Source organism: Melopsittacus undulatus, chromosome 7 (genome assembly GCF_012275295.1).
Source record: "Melopsittacus undulatus isolate bMelUnd1 chromosome 7, bMelUnd1.mat.Z, whole genome shotgun sequence".
NCBI classification, from domain to species: Eukaryota; Metazoa; Chordata; class Aves; order Psittaciformes; family Psittaculidae; genus Melopsittacus; species Melopsittacus undulatus.
This window is the reverse complement of record NC_047533.1, coordinates 62533812-62555656: the sequence shown is the minus strand read 5'-3', so window position 1 is coordinate 62555656 and position 21845 is coordinate 62533812. Positions and strand designations below refer to the sequence as shown.

Sequence of the window (21845 nt, the reverse complement as noted above, 5' to 3'; positions counted from 1 at the left end):
TTTCTGAACAGGCTTGCCAGAATGTTATACATCAGACAAGTAAATATCCAAAAGTTTGGTGTTAAGTAAAGTAAACAGATATGTTTTTTTTTTAATGTCCCTACACTGCCTTCTCAAACCATTTTTCTCTGCCCTTTCCTCCTATAAGGGAGAAGCAGTAGAGTTGGGTCAGCATGATTTTGTTCATGAAAAAATCTGTTGCTGAATTTTAAGAAGTAGGTTTTTCTGAAATATTCATCAAGCTGGGTTACCAAAAATGTTCTGCTAGAGAGAATTACATGGCAAAACAATTTATCTAGGACTGCTTAAGACAGCAATACAGAATCAGAGTATAGTTAAGATTGGAAGGGATCTCCAGAACTACCTCTATCCACCTTGCTCAGAGCAGGGTCACCTAGAGGAGGCTGTGGAATTTTGAGTGATTTTTAAAGGTCCTGCTCTGCCAACCTTCTTCCTAGCCAGGCAGCCCACATCGTAGGCTGGTGCCTGGGGTTATTTGTCCCCAGGTGCAGGATGTTGCATTTCCCATTCCGGAGCTTCATAAGACTGCCTTTGGCTCATTTCTCCAGCTTGCTGAGGTCCCTTTGATCAATCGTTTCTCCTCAATTTTGTATTGTCTGCAAAGAGTCTGAGGATGCACTTGGTCACATCATCCAGGTTCTTAATGAAGATTTTAATCAGTATAAAAAAGATGGTGGCAGACTTTTTAGCAGGGCCTGTTGTGATACCCTTGTGAAAAGGGTAATGGTTTTAAGCTGAAAGAGGGTAGACTTAGATTAGATGTTAGGAAGAAATATTTTACAGTGAGGATGGTAGCTGTAAGTGATGTATTAGGGAACTGAAGAGACCTGTGATTGTTGCTGGCCCCTATGTGCTCTGAGAGAAAAGGGATCTAACTCAGACGGAGAATTTGCTCTGTACACTGAAATAAACCTAGTGAGAAGCCCTCCTCTATAATATATGCACAGAAATCCCCAAAAATAGGAGGAATCAAGGATAAACTGCAACCTTAACTTTAACCTCTTTTATGTTTCTTATTTCATATGATAATTACATTAGACAACTTTATGTCAAAATTATTTGTGTAACAAGTTGAAGAATTTCAAGCGAATTCACCTGGAAGTAGATTTTAATTTCAGATGCTGAAAGGAAAACATCGAAGACAAGTATTTTATTTGCAACAAATTTGTATCTAATTACACATGCACAAATTAGAAATTCTTCCACAGAAGAGAGTACAATAAATAGAAACTTAGAGCTCAGAAAGATTACACTGAGACACCTGCTGAAGCTTGCTACTTTCTTTAAAGTCTTTTTTAACCTGCAAAATATGTCTGGATTTCCATTTTCCAGTAAGATCCCTCCCAGTCTTGGGTAAAACAAATAAACATATAAAAAAACCCAGTCCTCAAAGTAGGGAGGGGAAAAGGACATATTATAGTTTACAGGTAAAGAAAATCTTGGATCATACACTTTAGAAAATATGTACGAGCTTCAAATAACTTTCCATGAAAGGGTCACTTACTGCAAAAAGGGCACTGCTTAAAATTTAAGCAGTCAGTAATGGGAAGCGACAGACCTCTAACAATTTAAGTCTTTCACAGCTGAATGAATCTGCACTGACAAGGATGTGCTAACCTACCTTACCAGGATCTTGGCTATAGCTGCATATGCTCTGCTTAGGCCAGCAGAATCACAAAGTGGTGTGAAGATTTTTACAGAGGTGTCCAAAGTCTGTGAAACAGGAAAATAAACCCAATAAATAAAATGCTAACATTTTATACTTTTTCTTTTTCTTTCCTTTTTTTTTCTTTTTCAGTCTTTGTGTCTATATGAGACACAAAACTAAAGTTTTCCCACTTGTACATAACTTCCTTAATTAGCTGTAATGGGACTAGTTTTTTGATCATTACTTACAGTTATTTGAAACTACTCAATAATTACAAATGAAAGAGATATAACCTGCATTTAATTCCCTGTATTTTAGCACTCTGCAAAAGCCAAAGGGATAGTTTCTGATTCACAATATAAATTTACTTATCCATAATTTAAAAGATTTTAAGAGGCTGTGCTTCTATGAATGTTTGATAATCAATACCTTAAGATGGTATTTTTTGCATTCATAGTGTTTTAGAATGATATGCTGAAATAAACTTAATATTTTTCTTTCTTTAAACTATCAACTTGACAACTTTTCTTAGTAGAATCTGGATGCACAAGAAGTCAATAATTTATAGGCTATTCATTTAATCTATGTTGCCTTAAAAAAAACTGTAGATAAAGTTGTTATTTTTATGACTATTTATGCACACAAGCAATTTGTTAACATTGGCTGGGAATGTACTCTATTATCATGACCGCTTCCTTAACCAAAGGCTTACAGTTGCTGTATAAAAATGTGATCTTAACTTAACTCTGCCATCACCACTATTGCATAATTTCTCTTTTCAGCCCTTTTGTTTCCAATGGTGATGATGGGAGAGTACATATAAAATTAAATCTTATTCTTTCTTCCCTCCTCTTTATTGCTTGATCCAACCTATTACACACATGAGGAAACAGCAAATCTCCAAAGACGATCTATGGAAATCCTTTTTGCACATTTCCAAGAAAGGAGTAGTGAATGTCATTTACCAGCTTTGAAGGGGGATGGGAGATGCCCACGGACATACGACAGTATTGACCATGCCCCAAGACGCCTATTTAAACTAAGATAAAAGATAGGGCATTATTTCTATTAAGATTGCATCCCCTGTAATTGACAAAGTACATGGGTCAAAAGAAGACAACCTGTGTATGCTAATGCTGTGGATGTCACCATTTCTACCAGTTTCTACTATGCAGATTTGTTAGTTCTTGAAAGAGTTTTACTCCATACAGGAGTATCCTTGGACAAGGCTCTTTTTTTGTGTTTTTTTTTTTGTTACATAAGCTCTGTGTGCACAAAAAGTAGCATTTATAAATGTTCACTGCACTACTTACCATACCTCAAGTACTTTCTTATCAGTTATATTCTCAGGTACATTAGCATTGCATGTTATACTTGAAGGTCATTCTCAATCAAGTCATTCTCAATTGAGTCATTTTCAATGCACAAGATATGACAAAAACAGCATAAAGGCACCTCAGTTAGTAACTTGTCACATCAGTTCAGAACTTGCCCAAAACTCAAAGTTGTCAAAGCTTGTAGTATGTCCTTCTAATACTCCAGGATGGTATCAGAGACACACACAAGTGTCCAAAAAACAGTTCTTGGGCTTGCATTTAACCCAGAGGAGCTACAGCATTTGTTGTAGTAATTGTGTCTGTGTAAGAAAATCTGCCATAAAAGTGTCAGGAGGTTTCCAAAACGCTATGTACAGGACTGAAATCCAGAAAGACTTTAAACTGTCCTCTGCAATATTTAACTAGGCCTCTGGTTGTTACTGTCTAGCACAGGAAGTTTACTTTGGTGCCTAAGGCTTGGGCTACCGTACTTTTCTTTTTATTAAAGATATGAAAAAGCCTAAAAAGTACAGCTAAAACCAAGGGAAAACCTAGACAGAGTAGCTAAAGTAAAAAGTTGGTTCACTGCATCCCTGAAACAGTTGCTAGAAAGAATCATAGAATAGTTAGGGTTGGAAAGGACCTTGAGATCATCTAGTTCCAACCCCCCTGCCATGGGCAGGGACACCTCACACTAAACCATATCACCAAAGGCTTCATCCAACCTGGCCTTGAACATTGCCAGGGATGGAGCATTCACAACTTCCCTGGGCAACCCATTCCAGTACCTCACTACTTTAATAGGAAAGAATTTCTTCCTTAGATCCAATCTAAATCTCTGCTGTTTAAGTTTTAACCCATTACCCCTTGTCCTGTCACAGTCCCTAATGAATAGTCCCTCACCAGCACCCCTATAGCCCCCCTTCAGATACTGGAAGGTTACTATGAGGTCTCCACGCAGCCTTCTCTTCTCCAGGCTCAACAGACCCAACTTTCTCAGCCTGTCTTCATACAGGAGGTGCTCCAGTCCTCTGATCATCCCCTTGTGGCCCTCCTCTGGACTTGTTCCAACAGTTCCATGTCCTTTTTCTATTGAGGACACCAGAAGAACTGCATACAATACTCCAAGTAAGTAAGAAAGAAAGTAAGTAAGTAAATAAATAAAGCCACTCATTTGTATTGATGGAAAGTGCTCATTTTGGTCTCAGATTACTACTACATTATACAAATCAGACATTTCATGCTAAATAATGATGAAAGAACAATAATTAAATCATCTACATAAAGGGAGGAAATCTTCATAAATTACAATAGAAAATATTCTGTATTAGAAATAGAAATATAATAGAAAATATACTTGTATTTTAAGTAACTCCTCCAGCTTCATATATTACATACGGACACAGAGAGGGATGCAGTCTTGATGGAAAGGAGCTGTACAGTGCCCCTGTACACTACAGGTGCCCAGTATCCATTTATGTAGAGCAAGTGAAGAGAAGCCTCCTCAATTATGGTGCATGCTTTAACTTCAACATTCAGGATAGAAAAAGGAGAGGAGGTAGGGCTGGATGAAATGCTGGATTAACATGTAAATGTTGGAGGAACAACGGTCTTATTATTAAAGTAACATTCATTTGCTTCAGTATTCTATGGTAAATACTGTGCATTAAAATGTCATCTTGGTAACTCAATGTTTTCAGAAATTTAGAGTTACTGAAGGGGCAAAATGTCTTCCTTGTTTTTTAATTTTAGTTTTATTTTGATATGTACATAGATTTCTGAGGAAGTAAGCTGCTGCAATAAATTTATCCTGATCATGCTAGACTCCATTATAAAATTTCCATACTGTTTCAAAGAGAGTTTGATACTCCTAGCAACTAGTGGAAAAATATGATTGTATATGCAGTTGAACAGATCAGTATAGTGTACACTTTTTTCTCCCTCTAAAAAGAAAATGTAAGATAAGTTTAACAATATAAAAATTCTGAAAACTGCACTGATCCTGATAATGAATGAATTTTTGGCTCTGTGTGACAAAGCACACTGACTGTCTCAAACTTCATACTTCTGTGCGTCTACAGTAAAATTACTGGCTAAAATAACCCAAAATAAAATGACAATAAAAGTCATATAGAAATGAACAGTGGATTTTAACTGCTTGTTCTTATTTATGCAGAATGTGGGAAGGTGGCAGGGTGAAGACTCCAACTTTGTCTTCCACATTACAGACAACTGTCCTACATGCTATCCAGTATTATTTTGGTGTATGCAGAGAGAAAAAAAAAAAGGAAAAAGGGAAAGGTGAAAAGAAAGGGAAAAGGTAAAAGAAATGGAAAATAAAGGAAGAAAGAGAAAAAGGTGTTTTTATGGTTCCAAAATAGGAGTAAATAAAAAAAAAAAACCCAACAGGATGTATTGTACAATTTCCCTTGTTTTCCTGCTCAGCAACAAAAGCTGGATGCAGGTGCATCTGGAAGGACGATAGCTACTGTGGGAGCACCTCTTTCCAAAATCAACTCTGTTCCTGGGTAAGTCTATTGTGTCTACAATTAGTTACAGTGCAAAGATAAAGTAACAAGCTCTGCTTAAATCCTCAAACTAGAGCCTATTTGTCATACAGCTCTTGCACTGATTCTGTAGATAGAGGTGATTTTCATGTTTACCCCCTTTGCCAAGAAAAATATTAGTCGGATCCCAGGAGCAGATTTGCTTCTAGTTATCTCAGCATTATGCCAGTACGACCCTTGTGGGGTTATTCTATTAATACAAAACAGCTCCTCCCCGAAAACTCTCCCTCCTCAAAATCCCACTGTTGTTTTTTTTTATTGTCACACTTGTACTTCTTTTATGCATACACAAAAACATGCACATACCTCGTTAGCATACACTGAGGACTCAGACAAAAGGACATAATAGACTGTCCTAAACATTGACACATCTGGGGATAATGGACAAAAGAGTAAAAATTGAAGGCATGAATTTATGTTGAATGAAGAATGTCTATCCAACTCGACACAAGATTAATGCTACTACCAGTATTTTGCTATTTTGGTAAAATACATTACTCTGACAAAAACATGAACGCATAATATTGATTTATAATACTGTAACTTTAAAAACCACAAAACTGTAGTTCTGCTCTTAGCTTTGCACTTGATATTGTTGTCAAACTTTATTGGAAATACATTTATTTTGATTTCTGAAAATCTAGCTGTGTTTAGCCATTTCACAGCTGGTAAGCAGTAAAGATGCTTCTGCCTCATTTACAGATCTTGAACATGAATCAGACAATCAACTGGAACATTAGTCAAAGAGATCACTAGCTAATGATTTCTGACAGGCGCTGCACTAACAGACTAAGGCCCAGGCTGGCTAGCAAGCATCTGACATTTTTCTGGAGCCAGCAATAGGTGTTGGTAGAAGACAATGCAATTGAGTGAGACTACCAGCCTCATACCACTTAGAACCTCTTAAATACTTTCAGAAAATACACATAGCTCTGACACTCATTAAATAATAATTTTGACACCATTCAGTGAAAATAAAAGGCAACAGAACCTTTTGCATAGGCATTTTGCAGTTCAGTAAACTCTCTCCCATAGCTCCACAAGAAATGCATATTCAGAAATCCCTAAAAATCACAGCTTTTATTGCCATAATTTGAGTGGTTACATGCCTGTGGCCATCCTGCATAAGGTCAAAGAAGAGTTTCACAATGCAAACCCGGATTTATTCTTATTTTGGCTAAAATGCAGTGTGAGAAAGGTTGGACAGCAATAAGAAAATTATATTGTTCATGTAATATATTGATTACAATAAGCAGAGCTTATTGATCCCAAGAAAGTAATACACCAATATCAACTGAATGGCAGGCTGCACCTTGTTTAATGATAAATGTATTTGGATGTAATGAGCATCCAGGGTAGAAGCAGTACAGCATTCTGTCTGTGTGCTCACAGTTAAGGGATACTGAAACTGGGTGCCATGCTGGGGAGAGAGTGAATAGTCCCTGATTTGCTAGAATTGTTAGTTCTTCTTTTCCCAAACTGAAACACATCAGCTCAAATTCTGTAAATGTGAATACTAACTTCTTGCCCTTAGCCACTGGACTGCACTGTTTTGATAAATAAACTGTGATCCCCCCCCCCAAAAAAAAACAAAACCAACAACCCCAAACCAGAAATGAACAAACTTCATCACTGTTCCTACTGAGACAAAGAATTTGTCTGCAATAGGCCAAACTGCTATTCCAGGGGCTTCAATGTGTGTATTTGGATAATGTGTAGCATAAGCATGCATCTAGGAGCAAGAGAATCAGGGACAGGAGGATGAGAAGGGATGTAGAGGAACCTACCTAGAGGTCTGGCTGAGCCAAACACAGAAATGGAGCACCAGTTCTAGGACATGGCTGTCAGTAAGGTGTTGCTTGGTTGACACTCTCCCTGAGAGGTAACTCTTCTATTTAGTCCTCACTCTTCCCTCCCCTGTTATGCCTGGCTATGAAGTGCATTGTTTACCTTGACACTCCATAAACTTGAACGGAAATCCACAATTTAGGTTACTCTGTATCTGTTTGTAGCATGAGAGAATACAAATATTTAACTAATTCCTTAACAGTCTACCAAGTTAAGACCTAGGGTTCTTTGCCTGTATTTAGTCTTGTATGCTTTGTATAATACTCAGAGTATTTTGCTTTGATTCTGAATGGATGATATGTAAATACAAGTAACTAACTGGAAAAGTTCCTTTCCCCAGAGCAATTTCAAATGTCTGTTGCCTTCCTACAAGGTCAGGAGTTCATCCTGTATGCTCCATTTTGCTGCACAGGAAGCTTTAAAGAGATGAAATGTACACACGATTGAATAAACATTAACTTTTGTTCCCATCCATTTCTTCTGTATTAGCCTCTGGATGGATCACTGTTCTTAATTCTGGTCTTCTGTGCCACTAAATTATATTAGTTCTGATTCTTTACACCTACAACATGGCAGGAATGCAGTCGTAATTTTATTATTTAGTATATCTCATGAAGCATTTTATTAAAATAAATTAAAAAAAATTAAAAAATCAGGCCCTTTAAAGCAAAAACCTATGCAAGCATCAAAATCAGGTGTTTTAGTTTGTTAATACCATGCATTTTGAAATCTCAGCTGCAAGAGACATTACTATAGTAAATGTTGTTGCAATCTTTATTTAGTACAGGAATGTAATGTTTTCCAAACCAGCCATTGTTGACATATTTCTTCAAAATAAAGCATGGCTTAACAGTCTGGAGTGAAGAAGCTTCATCTGTTACCCTTTAACAGCAATATAAGAGGAAAAAACAGTTTATGTATCCTTTCCATCCTGACAGATGTGACAGTAGCTGGAAACACTGTGCCTGCCAAGAGCTTTTATCAAGTATGTTATAACAACTAGTAATAAGTGTAAATAATAAATGGCTACGATCTTATGGGAAACGGTGGCAATACTAAACAATTTTTGGTGCTTGCTGATGGGAGACTGCTAGTCTTGGAATTCCCTGGCTTCCCAGTAGAGTTTTGGCCTGACAATAAACAACAGTTTAATACTTTATCTAATCCCAGCCAGGAGGTAAGTTCAACAGCAAGCTTTTGCAGATGTTCACATCCAATAATCTATCCATAATTGATGAAACAGGGAGGTCAGATGTAATGGTTGCTACTATTCCAGCAACAAATAAATGGTTATTGACAAAACAAGGCAGTGTGGCGCTGAGTGCTGAACAGTGACAAGCATGAAACAGTGCTGAGACAGAAGTACTGATGTGAATACAGCCCTTCATCTTGAGAATTCCTCAATGTGATGTGTGGCATGAGGGCCACACTGACACATAAGCAGATGGAGGTGACTTGTAAAGGAAAAATGAGATTCTGCAAGTACATAAAAGACAAAGGCAGAGGCTGAGAAAGAAACAAGGAGAAAGGGGTGGACGAGACTGAAAATTTGGGTAAGTGCAATAATGTGAATTGTTCAGAAATGTTTCTGTATAGCAGCACTGTGATCCAGATGTCTGGACTGCTTTTATCACAGTTGTGTCTACATGAATGTACCTGGCTGTCAGGTTGCTGTAAGCCTCCTAAGACATTAATATCATATGATATGCATATGTATGCTTAAATGCCCATTACTTCTTAGACAAAACAGCTAAAAATATTCTGCTTCATGCTTATTAATATCTTTGGTACACCCATGAACAGGTATTTTTAATTACACAATTTAGCTAAAAGGAAGCAAATAAATCCTTAAATATGCATAATATAATGGAAAAACCTGCAGAGATATTTTTTTTGCATACCTTCCCAGTTTAAGTCAGTTAAAAGCCATTATTTTGCTGCCTACCTATATGAAAGTTAAGCAAAAGTTCTTGCTCAGCTGAAAACCTCATGTTCTTTGGTTTAAACCCATGTAAGAAATGTAGTAAAAGGATTAATAGACTGGTTTTATTGACTGAATAAAACTTGAGTCATTTACATGCAAATAGACACTTGAAATCTTTTGCGTCTATTTCAGTGCTAAAAGATAGTATTTTTACAATGTTTACAATGTAATATTCTAATATGAAAAACAGCAGAATGAAATGGTGGCCATTATTGCTATATGTAGTAATAAAAAGATTTCAGACAGAAATATTTTAAATATTAATATTACTGAAATCACTTAAAGCACCAAGGAATGTTAAATCGGTTTATTTAGAAGTACAATTTATTTCACACTTTGCTACCAATTCGTTTGATCAGCTCTGAAATAATACATAAGCTGAAAGCAAATCAGCAAAACAAATTGCTTCTAGCAATGAAGCAGCAAGCTCCATGCTTTATACTGGCATGCTTCAGTGTTTTAACTTCTCAAGCTATTTATCTATCAAAGGATAAATTTTAAATTCCTTAAGATCTGATGCCTGAATCAAGATCTCCTATTCTCCAATGTAGCTATCAATGGTTCTGATCAAGCAAAGTTGTTAAGCATTTGCTTACACCTGAATATGTGTTGTCTCATTGAAGTCAATGGGAATAACTGAATTGAAATTTAAACACGTATTTAATATGTAAATTGCTGTAGCTTGAACTATACCAATTTGAGAAACCAACCTAATTTTAAAAGCCTTACTTTGTAGATTTTTTTTTTAAGCCTGTACATTTAAACTAAACTATACAAAGGAAAACAAACCTTCTGAGATTATGAATATATTTGCACTTAAGTACCGAAATTCCTGAGTTTGTACAGTGTGGACACAAATGCTTCACCTCTAAAAATATACAAAAAGTTTGACTTCCATAAGTATATTATCTAACAGAATTAGATTTTTTTTTTCATACAATTTTTCAGCCATTTCCTTAAGCCCTGGGTAAATGTGTGGTTTCACTAATGGACATACTACTGACAATTCTTAAGATCTTTCATGCTATTGCTTCTCAGATAATATAAACTATGAACTCAGACATGCTATAACTAACTCTTTCCTCCAATTATATACAGCATTTAGGTTCAAGGTTTAGCACACCTAGGCTAAAAATCCAATATAGTCAGAAGTACATAAAGTAAATAACCTCTATAACATACAGTTGTACTGCTTTGTCATTTTTGCTCCTAGCCTGTGGGAATGAAATGAGTGTAAACTTGTATATCAGCAGTTATTTAAAAAAAGAAAAAAAATAAAGGAAAAAACAAAGTAGCATATTTTATGAGCTACTCTAAAACAAAGTTTCAATAGAGTAAGTAGAAAATGTCTGCCTAAATCACATCTTTTAACTGACAGAAGACGGTACAGTTTTAGAAACCTCAGTCAGGGCAAGTGGACTAACTGTAACCTTATATCCAATAAAACAGACACTGTATAGCTGTGGTCACACTCTGAGCTCCTGCCTTGCTTGGCAAAGCATAAGGAAGAGTCATCCCCATTGGCCAACCCACCAGAGGATAGCAGAGATTTTTCTGTCCCATCAGCTACATCAAAAAGGTAGGACCAGAGTGAAGGCTCCATGATTGCTAGCTGCTCTGCCCTGCATGCCCTGCATTGTGAAAAACAGATGCAAAGATATTTTCACTTCCTTGCAGAACACTTTAAGGGGTTTTTATGGCTTTGTCCCCAATGTTTTAACATATTAGAGCCAAGTAAACCTCCAATACCGTACTAGACAATTTGTTTCAAGTTCAAAGAAAACAGCTAGCAAACATTATATGGAAATGATTCAGAATCATATAAAGAATTCTCTTGATCTTAGGATTTATGTTCTTCTTATTAAAGCAGAAGCATGTAATTATTCTTACTAATGTTGCACTGCAACCACGTCAGTTCTTTCGTGAACTCATATAGAGAATGTATGTGTGCAAGTACATATGTGTAAAAGGTAATAGTAAAACTTGCCATTTTGTAATAGATATCTTTAGTAAAACTCTTAAAAAAAATAGAGTTTGAAGTTTGGGAAACAACATGCCAACAAAACAACGTCCTCCCTGCATAGCACCCAAACTTTATGCCACCAGCTTGTATTCAGATTTCTAAGAATACTTGTGGTCAGATAGTCCTAAAACTCTGACAAGGTGCTAGAGAGTTATCTGATGGAACACGCAGTCAAATCTGCAGCTCACTGCAGTTGTCTTGCTCTTTTGGGATGTATGAATGATTAAATTTAAAATTGTAAAAGATGAGAGGAAAATCCACCCATTTATGGTAGCCAGTCTTAGGGAATATGAGACTCCTGCAGAGTAGGGCTGATATCAACAAGTTACTAGTGCATTTATTTTCTTTGTTGCTATGGGAAAACGTGGAAATGTGTTAATCTGATTTGCTTGTCATCAAGTAATAGATTTTTTACATATGCAACAGTTTTTATTTCTCATGCTCTATAATTTTTTGTATAATTTTACTGTTACAATTCTGTAGCAGCACTACATTTAGGTCTGTTTTCTTACAAAGGATATTCTTGTAGGACACTTGATAAAAATCCGTTTTTTACTGAGGGGAGTTATTCTGATGCCATTAACCAAGAAAAATGCCACTTGAAACAGACTCAAAAGGAAAGTGATATCATGTTCCAACGAAAGTATAATAGACACCATGTCACCAAGGAAAGTATACATGTGTCATGTACAGAAGAGAACTGAAGGAAAATAGTATCATTACATCTGTAATCTACTCAGAATATTTTCCCTGTTATTTTTTTTTTTTAGTTTTTCAAGAAATTGGCTAAAACAGGAAAATTGCTACCTAGATTAAACTAGCAGAAGGAATCTTCCCTTCACTAAAAGACTGTTGACTTTCATATTCAAATAAAAAGTTAGATCTTTCTTTCATCTTAGGAATTAAGTGCTAAATTATCAAAAAATTGTAACTGATCAGGCATTCACCTTTTTCCTAAAGTTTCAGGTTTTCGTTTAAGATTCTCAACACAAATAATTTGTACCTTCTCAATTTCATCTGTATTTGAGTTAGTATATTTTGTCAGGGCAAAGTTCACTACCAGCACTAATTGTTCTTACATAATTTTATTTGTACTATCTTCACAAATGACTAGCAGCAGTGTGACCTTTCAGAAACATGAAATTTAATCAGCCTCAGAATTGGCTCAGTAATTCTAGGCCTTCAAGCAGAAAACTTTTCTCTGTACATAATCCATTGTCAGTGACAAGATCAATCAGAAATGCCCGCTTTCAAAGATGACTCAGAGCTTTGTTTGTTTTTTTATTCCTCAGATATGAAAACCACAAAATTTCTATGATTACAGCTGTAAGAACAATTTAAAAATTGCTCTAATAAAAGTTAAGCCTCTAAGAGTGAAGCTGTTTAACGTCTTTTTCTGGCAATATGGACAGTGAGATTGAGTACACCCTCAGTCCCACTGTCCATGACACACCCTGAATGTCAATGACACCAAGTTGTGTGGTGCAGTCAACACATTGGAGGGAAGGGATATCATCCAGAGGGACCTTGACACACTTGAAGGGTGGGCCAATGCCAGCCTCATGAAATTCAACAATATGAAGTGCAAGGTCCTGCACCTGGGTCAGAGCAATCCCAGGCACAGCTATAGGTTGGGTAGAGAAGAAATTCAGGGCAGCCCTGTGGAGAAGGAATTGAAGGTGTTGATCAATGAGAAACTGCACATGAGCTTGCAGTGTTTGTTCACAACCATATCCTGGGCTGCATCAAAAGAAGTGTGACCAGAAGCTCAAAGGAAATGATCCTGCCCCTCTACTCTGCTCTTGTGAGACCCTCCCTGGAGTACTGTGTCCAGAGATGAGGCCTACAATGTGAGAAGGCTGTGGACCTGCTGAAGCATATCCAGAAGAAGGCCATGAAGGTGATCAGGGAGCTGGAGCACCTCTCCTATGGAGACCGGCTGAGAAGAGTAGGCTCTGAGAACACCTTATAGCAGCCTTCCAGTACCTAAAGGGGGCCTACAAGAAATCTGAGAGGGACTTTTTATAGGGGCATGTAGTGAAAAGACAAGGGGATATGGCTTTAAACTGAAAGAGGGTAGATTTAGATTAGGTTTAAGAAAGAAATTAATTATCATGAGGGTGGTGAGACACTGGCACAGGTTGCCCAGAGAAGTTCAGATGCCCCATCCCTGGAAGTGTTCATAGCCAGATTGGATGGGGCTTTGAGCAGCTTGGTCTAGTGGAAGGTGTCCCTGCCCATGGCAGAGGGTTTGGAACTAGACGATCTTTAAGGTCCCTTCTGACCCAAATCATTCCAAGATTAAACCATTCTAAGATAAATAATGACAAGACCTCTTCTTAAACTGGTATGCTAAAATGTTGGGATTTTGTGGATATTTTTTTCAAGCAGGTGATGCATTTGCTAAGCTGAGAATGTCACATTTCATTACTAGTTGCTAAATATCACAGATGAATAAAAGACAATCTGGTTGATTTAAAAGAAGGAACTTTGAAATAATTTCCATTGCATAGTACCTTTCATGTGTTTTGCAAGTGTTCATTTAAGTGTTTTTTTTTGTAGTAACAGTAATGCAAGATTAAACATAAACTCAGTGTCTACCCAGTCACCATTGACAGAAATGTTCAGCCTTTTAGCAAAGCACTAGAATAGTAAGCATATCTCAAAGGAACTACCTTTCACAAAGTTTGGGAGAAAAGAGCATGACATTCAGTCCACCATTTGGAATTCCTTTACTTGCTAAGATCCTCCGTAATTCACCAAATTTATACATACATATAGGTGTAATCTATGCAATTAGATATAATAGATATAATTAGATAAAATCTACTGTGATACTCATTTCAAGATATCCGCATACACTTTTACTTGTATTCTCTCTAGCTGCATGAGTTGGGAAAAAAATTTTCAGGTGTTTTGACATGGGCTTTTGCAGAAATTAACTTTATGGTCATAAATCACCTCTGATTACTTTAATAGGGTCATTTCAAATGTGAAGATGTCTTTGTAAGTTCATAAATTTTCTTGATAATTTTATGCCTGTGGCTTGTATATCGTAATTCTGACAATTCGTGCAAGTAACGTTATGTCATAAATTACCACATTTATTTTTGGCTTGAGTCTCAGTACTCATGAGCACTGCCTCTATTATTTAAATGTGTAACATAGCTGAAACACAGGATTCGATATCTAAAACATAAGAATACTTAGAAAAAGCCTAATGCTTAGACAAGGGATGAGGACTGGAATTCTCCTGATGATTTGGGATGCAGCTCTAATTAAAAGAGGAAAAAATCATGATGTTCTGCTCTTTGAAGCATTATTGAAAGCCCAGGTTAAAAACAATTTCCCACATCAAGCCTTAGATTGCAATACCTCATACAATATATCTAATGACACAGAAGTGTTTCAGTTAATATTTAGCTTGTTATAGAAGTCTAAAGAAAAATTAGCAAATAGTAACTTATTTTAAAATTAGTCTAGATGGAGAACTCTCCCTGAAAAAATCTATAATGTTTAAGATAAGATCTATATAATGTGAACTGTTAATATTTTGTGTCATATTTTGTGGAATAGTCATTAGGCTTGATTATAAACCAGATGGTATGAAAAATATTATGAACATACCACACTGCTACTGAACATAATTAGTTCTCAGGTTTTAAACTTGCAAACACTTATGTTTTTACATCTGAGTAGGTCCACTGAAATCAATCATATATATCAAATACAATTAAAGCAATTTATACAGATTACACACCAAATCAAATTACCTAAGATTAAACATCAAGTGCCTAGCAAATAAAACACTTTCTCCAACAAAACTAGCCCATTTGATACAAAGTGACTGCATATTTTTTATATAAAAGGCTGCAGCTTAATCATTTCAACCTTTAATTACTGCATCAGATAATGAATATTTTGAACATATGCTTCTCCACGCTGTTAGAAGACACAAATGAAAGAGAAACAAGTTTATATGCATGTTACTGTGTGTGCATGTTGGGGGAGGGAGAAGCACGCTAAACAGCAAAAGGAACCAGTGGCAACAATTGGAGGAAATGGTATCTGTAACAGCTGCTCCTTTCAGATTCCCCTAGAAGGAGACTGCCTGAGGTGGACCACAGCACAAAAGGATAAAGAAGATAAAAACTGATGCAAAGCAGGAAAATAACTGCTGAGACCCCTGAGTCTACATCCGAATAGTCCCAAGCTGTGTGGCAAGACCTCTTTAGCATGCTACAGAAGCTGGTGATGAACTACATATTACCATGAGGCAAACTGGCTCCTAGCAGTATTGTCTGCATGTTATGTGTAATGATAACCAGTAGTCCTCTGGGAACAGGATGCAATGATTTCATCTCTGTAAGCATCTGAGCTCCCCTCGGATACAGAGACCATTAAACTGAGAACAGAAGGGTAAATTTTAGGCAATGATTTCCAATTGGAGAGTGAAGACAACTTGTGCTCAACAGCACTGTCAGCCACTGATATTTTATTGCTGTCCTACATTGATCACTGTGAAGGACAAAAGGAACTAAAATTGTACTCCTTCTTCTAAGTCCCATAACACACACTATTTTTTTCTGGAAGAAAGTACTGCATAGCTTTCTTATGTAATATTATTGGAAATGCCATATCAGGAAATGCCATTATAACATAATACAATAATATATAATATTATTTACACTGAAATATATTGTTACTTTCATTACTATTAAAATAACTTTTTATACTCTTATCATAAACTATCATTTATATTTTGTACTACAGAGTCTTTTTTTCCTCTTTTTCACATTGCTTTCCTTTACTGTCAGGTGTTTTTGTAAGACCAAACCCAGTAGGCATAATCTATCATGTATATATTTTAAATTAATTGTAGTACATTACAAAACTCAAGTTTTCAGAATCTTTCTTAAAAAATAAACCTGCATATGACAAAGAGAAATTGATCTTCCAAATGACTGCTGTAATTTTTTGGTAGGAGCAAAGGGGGAGCAATGCAAGGAAAGGAGTAACTACAAAATATAAGCAAAATGGATCCTGAGGAGATAATGCCAGGGCATGTAATATTTCCAGCACTTTCAAGGGTGGTTTGATCCTTTTCATATCATGGAGACTGTGCAGTCTTGTCCATTAATTAATTTCTCCTGTGATGGAGAGTTCAAATATGCGCTCAGGCTTCTATATTTAGCACATTTGTTATCTTGCTGCTTGTCATCACTCACACAGTTTATTGCCAACTCTCAGAAACTTAACAGAAAAGTTGATCAGATAAGAATGTTGGCATACTTGTCAGTCAAAAAACAATGAAGATAAGGTTCAGTACAAAAAATTCTAGTCTAATCTCTTGTACCATATTCTTGGAAGAGACGAAATAATCCTCTCAATGCTGCTGCAGCAATTAAATATAATTTTATAAAATTATATGTAGCTTTTAAAGTTTTGAAATATTTTCACATTCAGCTACAGACTTTAACTACAACTGATGGAAGAACAAGCTCCCACTTTCTAGCCTTCAGTTGATTTATATGGAAGATAGGCGTATCAGCGTTGAGGAATTATATATAATCAATAACTCTTAAAAACGATCGTATCACAAACCGTTAAAAGCATGTAGGGAGATATTTCAAGACAGAAATCTAGAACCTTTCCTATACTGCAGAGGCCAAGCAAGCAATATTGAAACTCATGCTGAATTCACTCTGTGACTTCTATTAGCCTTCTGAAAACCATAACCACCAGAAAAAAATAACCTCAAAGAATGACCTCTATAGAATGTGTTCATTAATACAATACCAAGTCATTCTGCAGTTAAAGGAAGAAACAGAAATAGCAATTATCCAGCTAATTAATTGCAATAATAATGGAAAAAATATTCAAATAAATTAATTTTCCACACAACATTTTCAAGAGGATAATGGAGGACTGTAACTTCCCTGATGACTGGCACAGACAAGACAAGTTGCTGTTTATCTTTCCCTTCATACTGACCTACGATGAACTAGAGGAACCCTCCTCTGAGACTGGAATTCCACATGTAGAATTCTCATTCTGTTAGAATTATTATGTATGGGATACTCAAGGGAAACATGAGGAGCTTGAACTGAAGTATCAACAGAAGGGATTGCATCTTTTTTGCATTACAGCTTTTCAAACCAAAAGTGATTCATGTTTCTTCTAAATTCCTGATGTTCTGAAAAGCTGAACATGTGAATTGACATATTTTTATTTGCTGCTCACAAATATGCTGCATCAAACTAGCTTGTAAAACTAGTGTTTTATACCAAAACCATAACTAAAAAGTATCTGTTTTATGTATGTATGAATAGAGGAAAAGGAAAGCTAGTCACATATAACCTGAATTATAAATTTATATTATTTTTACAGATCCACACATGGAAATCTGGACTCCGTCAGTTCTGGCATTTATTTGAACCTTAACTGCTTAAGCCTGTTTACAGATCTAGATACTGTTATAAAAGGTCTGTGGGCCAAGCCTCTCCAGGTCTTTTCCACTCTCCAAAGTGCCTAAAACGCCAAGAAGTTAAAGAAAGACATTGGGAAAGCTAAAACAATTTTAAAATAAACTTACTGATAATGCTTTCTGGTTTTCTCCAGCAAAACAATACGCTAAACTTAGGCAATAGGCAGCTTCTCCTTCGATCTTCATTTCACCTACTAAAGAAAGGATTAAAGTTACATTTTACCAGCATAATCTGAACAAATTACATTAGTACAGACAGTTCTTGCAGGTTCTAAAATAACATACAGATATTTAAATACTACATTAACTATTCCCTTCTCCTTAATATTGCCAATTATTTATTTCCAAAAATGTATATTGGCACTTAAAAATAGATGCAATGGATTTAATCAGAGTTCAACAAGAAAGTTCAGCAAAGTTAAAGAAAATATCTTCCAGTAAGTAATGCAGTACGATCAATGTAACACGCTGTTATGATCTCTGTCATGAGTTGCTTAATAACAGTGTCTTCATGTTAGAAAATCACACTAGCCTCTATATAGTAATGTACAAAATTAAAGTAGCTATCGAAGTGTAACAAAAAATATAAACACAAAATATGTTGACCCATACACTTTGCTGATGTGAAACTTCGTGAAATACCAAGACAGAACTACCAGTAGATAACATTCATATTTGTTATTCTCATGGTCATTTTGCAAGCTACTGTAGGGTGGAATAGCTAAAAAAAAAAAGGCTAACTTACACTTGCAAGCAGAGTTCATAGAAAATTCTGCACAGGCAGTTGCTAATTGAGGTGCATCACACTTTTCCATGCCAGAGTTTATTTCAGTAATACTCACCTAACAAACACTGCTTGCTGTCTTTTTATATTGCTCCCTCAATAGAAAATCATCCATTCAGTACTGAAATTTACATAAATTAATTATATAGCTGCTTACTGTATCACACTATATTAAAAAATTTCTCTCTAGAACATGAGTATCCATTAAAAAAATAAAGTAACAAAACCTCAGTATTTCTATTGTTCAATATCCTTCTTGTCAAAAGAAACGAAGAGTGGAAAAATCAAGCTGAAGCATAACTACATATTAAGATATATAGTAAAGTGCTTAAACACAGTTGCAACAAAAGGGGAGATTATCTATTTATGGTATCTACTAATACTTTCTTTATGTTCAAACACATAGAAACCTACATCTAGTTCTGGAACTTTTTGAATGATATAATTGCTGAGGCCATAGTAGTGCTCTACCTAATACATTACAAAAATTATGAAAACTCTGCAAATCAAACCCTGATGGTATTTTCCAGTGTTCAATAACCCTTAAAAGGCTTAATGAGGCAAAAAAGAATTACAGATGACCAGTCGGATAATAAATGAGAATTTGCTAGGGATATAAAACACTTCTTTCCTCACTTAAGAACAGTCTGAGTCTGAAGTAGATGATATCTAATCCCAATTCATAAAATACATAAACACAGATGATGGTCCAGAAGGACAGAAACAGATATTACAAATAGTAGCCAGAGTCAGTATGGGTTTAACTAAATTAACTATGGGCTTTGTAGGTAGAGGTTATGGTTGTGGAATGGGGACTAGGCAACTCATCTGAAAGAAGCTTTTAAGGCTTCATATTTAAAAGAACAATGGCAAGCATATTCTGCACACATTATTAAAAAACCTAATGCATCTGGTGATAAATACTGAAGTAATATTATATATTAATTTTATGGGCAATTCATATGCAAAATATGCCCCTTAAGGAATACCATGAAAGGTTCTTGAACTGGTGTGATTGGAAAAACATGATCACTTGAAACCTGTCTTCTGAGAAGCACTCCAATAATCGTCTTGGGTAATCATCTAGGAAAAGTAAGCCTGTAGAAGCAGACATTTAACAGCATCTTTTAAGAAACAAGGACTATTAAGATTTCTAAAAAAATCTGGAAAATTATAAGGATTTCCATAAAGTCAACTTGCAAGATTTGCCCTGTCTTCTCTGTTCCCTCTCATGTGTAAGAAATGCTCCAAAGCTAGTATTTCTAGCTGATCAACATCTCACATTATACATAACGTTCAAATGTTATTCTATTTTCTCCCAATTTTAAACCTATCCATATGTAGACAGAGCTTCATACAGCCCTTATTTAGAAAAAGAAGGCAATCAGGGGTAGTCACCACAGATTTAATACAGGCAATTTGTTCTTCATCAACCTGATAGCCTTCTACAATAAGACGGTTGGCTTCATGGATGAAAGAAAAACAGTGGATTTTGTTTCTCTCAATTTTAGCCAGGCTTCTGTCAGTATCTCCCATAACACCTTCATACACAAGCTGAGACAGCAATGCAACCTCAAAGCAAAAGCAACCAGTAGGATCATCCATCAGGCAGAGTGTTGCAAGCAGATCAATGGGAGGTGATCCTTTGCTTCTGCTCAGCACAGATGAGGTCACTTCAAGAGTGCTGTGTCTCATGCTGGGCTCCCAGCACAAGAGAGAGGGACATCGTGCAGCAAATCCAGCAAAGGGCTGCAAAGATAATGAAGGGACTGGATCATCTGTCCTTGGAGGAGAGGCTGAGGGAGCTGGAACAGTTGAGGCCACAGAAGAGAAAGAAGGTTCAGAGGGGGATCTTATCAGTACCTCTTAGGCAGTAGTAAATAAGATGGAACCAGGCTCTTCTCAATGGTGCTCAGTGACAGGAAAAGAAGCAATGGACAAAAAAGGGAATTCCATCTGAGCTCAAAAAAACCCCAACTTCTTTACTGTGAGGGTGTTTGAACAGTGGAAAATATTTGCCAGAGAGGTTATGGAATCTCCACCTATGGATGTATTAAAAACTTAACAGGATGTGTAGTCTAGGGCAGCCTGCTCTAGCTGATTCTGATGATCTCCAAGGGTATCTCCCTACCTACAATTCTGTAATTTTTTCTTTAGGCTCCCAAGTATTAAGATATACAGAAGAAATTTTGTTTTCTCATGATAAAACTGTTTTTTTTTCAAGTACTAAATAAACATGTAGAGTGAAAAGGTGGTGACCCAGCAGCTAGCAGCACTCAAAATTTGCCAAACCAACAGTGACTTCCCAAGCAAAAAATCAGTGGGCTGAGTTTTTGTCAGTGACTTTACTTCCTGATTATGACTTCACTGTTGTACACTGTTATTCGCAGAAGGTGGGTTTGTTTGGTGTTTTTTTGGACACTAAGCTTTCAGGAATCTAACAAATTCTTTGTTGTCTGCAAGAAGGTTTTTCTGCTTTAGTAAGATCTGGAAGTGTATCGATAGCACTGGTCTTTGCATTTCATAGGAAATAATCACCCAGTCAAACACTTGACAATTTCTGCTTTACTCTTTGGAAAATCATAACATGCTTGTCAGTAAAGCAGTGGGAAAATGTTATTTTCCACCTACCATTTTTTGCTATTTTTAAAGCTTTTTTTAGTGTCTTGATGGCCTGTTGGTGTTCATTATTTTCTAGCATTTTGTCTGCTAGTAATGTATAAATTCTCCAGAGATACTCAGATGCCAGTGAATTGTAAGTACGGCCTGTCACATCCTTCCATGTTGAACCAACCGTTAGATGATAAAATGTTTCATAATACTCAGCAGCATTCAAGACATGACCTGAAAAATGTAATTCGTAATTACAATCAGTATAAACAGTACAATTTTTAAGTTATTAACCTAGAATAATATTCTCATTAGAAATAAGCTGTAGCAAACCATATCAAATTTTTTCAAGAAACTTCAATATACAACTTACTAGAAAATTTCCTGCCTAGAAAACACTGCCAAATCTCACAGTTACCAATAATTCTGTAATTTAAATGTATCACAATTTAAATTAGCTTTCCTTTGTAGAGTCACAATGTTGGGGGTGTGTGATCCCAAAGACGCAAAGTCAGAAGTTTCTAGAAAATACACCTATTATAGATTCATTAATATAC

The 21845-nt window shown here is 36.0% G+C and overlaps 1 protein-coding gene across 1 annotated transcript in view; it reads right to left on the bottom strand.

The window, feature by feature from the left end:
• Positions 1-21845, bottom strand: part of TTC29 (tetratricopeptide repeat domain 29) — a 126385-nt gene that overhangs the window by 52145 nt on the left and 52395 nt on the right. The window contains exons 6-8 of the mRNA XM_034064461.1: positions 21310-21522; positions 18003-18085; positions 1643-1734 (exon numbers count right to left, since the gene is read on the bottom strand). Of these exons, the coding sequence (XP_033920352.1) occupies positions 1643-1734; positions 18003-18085; positions 21310-21522 (388 nt within the window). The remainder of the gene's footprint in view (positions 1-1642; positions 1735-18002; positions 18086-21309; positions 21523-21845) is intronic.